This window comes from Pezoporus occidentalis, unplaced genomic scaffold, assembly GCF_034315485.1.
Source record: "Pezoporus occidentalis ecotype Australia unplaced genomic scaffold, CSIRO_AGI_Poc_V1 ctg2979, whole genome shotgun sequence".
NCBI lineage: Eukaryota > Metazoa > Chordata > Aves > Psittaciformes > Psittacidae > Pezoporus > Pezoporus occidentalis.
In genome coordinates, this window is record NW_026914917.1 from 1,838 (window position 1) to 5,996 (window position 4,159).

At 59.1% G+C, this 4,159-nt stretch overlaps 1 protein-coding gene across 1 annotated transcript; it reads right to left on the minus strand.

Annotated features, from left to right (window-relative positions):
• Nucleotides 1-350: 350 nt before the first annotated feature.
• On the minus strand, nt 351-2,117 carry ZBTB22 (zinc finger and BTB domain containing 22; the record flags this gene model as incomplete). Its single annotated transcript, XM_062626762.1, has 1 exon — nt 351-2,117. A coding segment is annotated over exon 1 (1,767 nt), but the record flags the coding sequence as incomplete, so codon positions are not given.
• Between the last annotated feature and the right edge of the window lie 2,042 nt (nt 2,118-4,159).

Genomic DNA, 4,159 nt, shown 5'->3' on the forward strand with positions numbered 1-4,159 from the left:
GTGATGGAACCTGATGCAATGGGTCCCATAGGTCCAGATGTGATGCAATGGGTCCCCTATGTCCAGATGTGATGGAACCTGATGCAATGGGTCCCATAGGTCCAGATGTGATGGAACCTATGCAATGGGTCCCCTAGGTCCAGATGTGACGCCCCCCCCCACATCCAGATGTGATGTCTCCCACCGGTCCACACGTGACGGGCCCTTCCCTCATGCAACCCAACCGCCCCTCCGCGCCGGACCCCCAACCACCCCCTCCCCCCCCTGTCTTTCACCCTTCTCCCCACCCCCCTTCCCCTTTCCCCCCCCCCCCCCCCCCCCCCCCCACCCCCACCCCCACCCCCCCCCCCCCCCCCCCCCCCCCGTCCTTGCCGGCGCTCGCAGTGGCCGCGGTGCCGCACGAAGCTGTCGCGCCACATGAAGCGCTTGGCGCACACGTGGCACTGGTAGGGCTTGAGGCCCGTGTGGGTCTTCATGTGCTCGGTGAGGTGGTGCTTCATCTTGAAGCGCTTGGCGCACACCGGGCAGGCGAAGGGCCGCAGGTTGAGGTGCATGTTCACGTGCCGGTCCCGCATGCTGCGGTGCGAGAAGGCCTTGCCGCAGTGGCACAAGAAGATCTTGTTGCCGTCGCCGGCGACGGAGGCGGTCTGGACGGCGCCGTGTTCCGCGCTCGACGGGGCTGGGAAGAGCAAGAGGGGGTTGCCTTGCATGTCCATAGGGAGCAAGGAACGCGACGGGAGGAAGGAGGAGGAGGAGGAGGAGGAGTCCTCCAGGGCATCGTAGGCGTGCGGGAAGTCGGCGGAGGACTCGCACAGGTGGACTTGGTCCTCCAAGTGTGGGGCGGCCCCGTCGGCGTCCGGGGAGCGCAGTTGGGTGCTGAGGCCTTCGGTACCGTGGAGAGCGCTTGGGGACCTCAGTTGGGTGCTGAGGCCTTCGGCACCGTGGAGAGCATTGGGGGACCTCAGTTGGGTGCCGGCCCCGTGAGCCTCAGGGGACCTCAGTTGGGTGCTGAGCCCATCAGCACCCTGGACAGCACTCGGGGACCTCAGTTGGGTGCTGAGCCCATCAGCACCGTGGAGAGCACTCGGGGACCTCAGTTGGGTGCTGAGCCCATCAGCACCATGGACAGCACTGGGGGACCTCAGTTGGGTGCTGAGCCCATCAGCACCATGGACAGCATCGCGGCTCCTGGGTTGGGTGCCGATGGCTTCAGCACCGTGGACAGCGCCGGGGGACCTCAGTTGGGTGCTGAGCCCTTCAGCACCGTGGCCAGCATCGGGGGCCTTCACCTTGGGCCCCCCAGCCCTGCTTTCAGCCCCACTGGGGGACCTCAGTTGGGTGCCGACCCCTTCAGCCCCATGGCCAGCACTCGGGGGTCTCAGCTGGGGGCCGCCCCCTTCAGCGCCGTGGCCAGCATCGGGCCCTTCGACGGGGTCTTCGTCCTCTTCGCACGTCAACACCAGGTCCTCCTGCAGCCACTCCTGCTTGACGTAGACCCACTGCTTGTGGGGCACGATGCTGGGCTGGGCGTAAAGGGGTCGGGGGTGGCTTCCGTCGCCCGCCCCATCGCCACCCCCTTGGCTGGAAGAGGGGCACTTGTGGGGCTCAGCCCCATGGTGGGGGCTGAAGTAGTTGGTGCTGCTCGGCGACTGCGCGGCGCTGGAGTGGGCGCGGGACGAGGACGCCGAGGATGAGGATGAGGAGGAGGAGGACGAAGGAGGAGGAGGCCCGGGGACCGCTCGCCCTTCCTTGAGCAGCTCCGTGCACTTGTCCACGATGTGCCACATCTGGAGCACGCTGCCCACCGTCAGGAAGTTGACGACGGCGTCGGGGGCCATGGAGAGGCGCCCGGTGTAGGCCGACCCCAAGACGGTCTCGAAGGCGCCGGGGTCCATGACGGGGGGCAGCACCACGGAGCTGACGTTCTTGAGCAGGACCTGGTCGTGGAAGTAGGGCGACGAAGCGGCCAGGACGGCGCGGTGGGCGCGGAAGACGCGGCCCCGCACGTGGATGGAGAGGTCGCAGAGCTGCCCCGCCAGGCGTTGTTGGTTCAGCTTGGCCAACAGCGCGCCCGGCAGCTCCGGGAAGTCCACGTGGAGCAGAGGAGATGGGTCCATGGTTGGGGGGGGGGGGGGGCCAGAGGAGAGGCCCTGGGGGGGAGGGGGGGGGTTGGAAGGAAAAGCGTTGAGTTGGAAAACAATAGCCCTTGAGTTGGAAACCAAAAGCCATTGATTTGCACCCAAACCCCGTTGATTATGACCCGAAATACATGGGGGTTGGACAGAAACACATCGATTTTGACCCCATCTCCACGGATTCTGACTCTAAACCCATCGATTTTGACCCAAAACCCAACGATTTTGACCTGAAACCCATCAATCTTGACCCGAAACGCATCGATTTTGACCCGAAACCCATCGATTTTGTCTCTAAACACATCGATTGTGACCACAACTCCACAGATTTTGACTCTAAACCCATCGATTTTGACTCAAAACCCATGGATTTTGACCCAAAACCCAACGATTTTGACCTGAAACCCATCGATTTTGACCCGAAACCCATCGATTTTGACCCCAACTCCATGGATTTTGACGTTAAACTTACCGATTTTGACTCAAAACCCATGGACTTTGACCCGAAACCCAAAGATTTTGACCCGAAACCCAACGATTTTGACCCGAAACCCATCGATTTTGACTCTAAACCCATCGATTTTGACCCCAACTCCATGGATTTTGACTCTAAACCCATCGATCTTGACTCAAACCTAATGGATTTTGACCCAAACCCCATCGCTTTTGACTCAAAACCCATCGATCTTGACCCAACCCCCATCGATTTTTACTCTAAACCCATCGATTTTGACCCAAACCCATCAATTTTGACCCAAAACACATTCATTTTGACCCAAAATCCATTGCTTTTGACCCAAACCCCGTTGAGTTGGACACAAACCCCATCGATTTTGACCCAAAATCCATGGATTTTGACTCTAAACCCATTGATTTTTTCTCAAAATCCATTGATTTCGACCCAAACCCCATGGATTTTAGATCCAAACCCAACGATTTTGACCCAAACCCCAGCAATTGTGACCCAAAACTCATTGTTTTTGACCCCAAACCCCATCGATCTTGGCTCAAAACCTATTGAATTGGACCCAAACCCCATTGATTTTGACCCAAACCCCATCAATTGTGACCCCAAATCCACTGATTTTGACCCAAATCACTTGATTCTGACCCAAACCCATCGATTTTCACCCTAAGCCCCACTGATGTTGATCCAAATCCCCTTGATTTTGCCCCAAATCCCCTCCAGCCACCGTAACCCCCCCAATGACACCCCCTATAGACCCCCCAGCCCCTATAGCCCCCATAACACCCCTATAGCACCCCCATAGCACCCCCCAGCCCCTATAGCCCCCGATAACATGCCTATAGCGCCCCCTCACCCCCTTAGAGCCCATAGCCCCCTGTAAGACCCCCCAACCCCTATAGCCCCCGTAACAACCCCATATTTCCCCCATACACGGAGCCCCTATAGCCCCCATAGCACCCCCCAAACCCTATAGCCCCCCATAACACCCCCATAGCCCTATAGACCCCATACAGAGCTCCAGCCCCGATAACCCCCATAACACCCCCATAGCCCCCCCATACACGGAACCCCTATAGACTGCATAGTACCCCCCATGCCCTATAGACCCCATAACATCCCTATAGCCCCCATAGCCCCTACAGTCCCCATTCCACCCCTATAGCCCCTCCATCCCCTATAGCCCCCCTACATACCCACTATACCCCCCATCCCCTATAGCCCCCATAACACCCCTATAGCCCCCCCAGCCCCTATGGTCCCCATACACCCCCATCCCCTATTGCCCCTAAAACACCCCTATAGCCCCTCCATGCCCTATAGCCCCCCTAAATACCCACTATATCCCCCAACCCCTATAGCCCCCAACCCTATAGGCCCCATAACAACCCTATAGCCCCTCTATCCACTATAGTCCCTCCTACATACCCCCTATACCCCCAACCCCTATAGCCACCATAACAACCCTATAGCCCCCATAGGACTCCAGCCCTTATGGTCCCCGTAACACCCCTATACCCCCCCATCCCCTATAGCCCCCATAGCCCATATAGCCCCC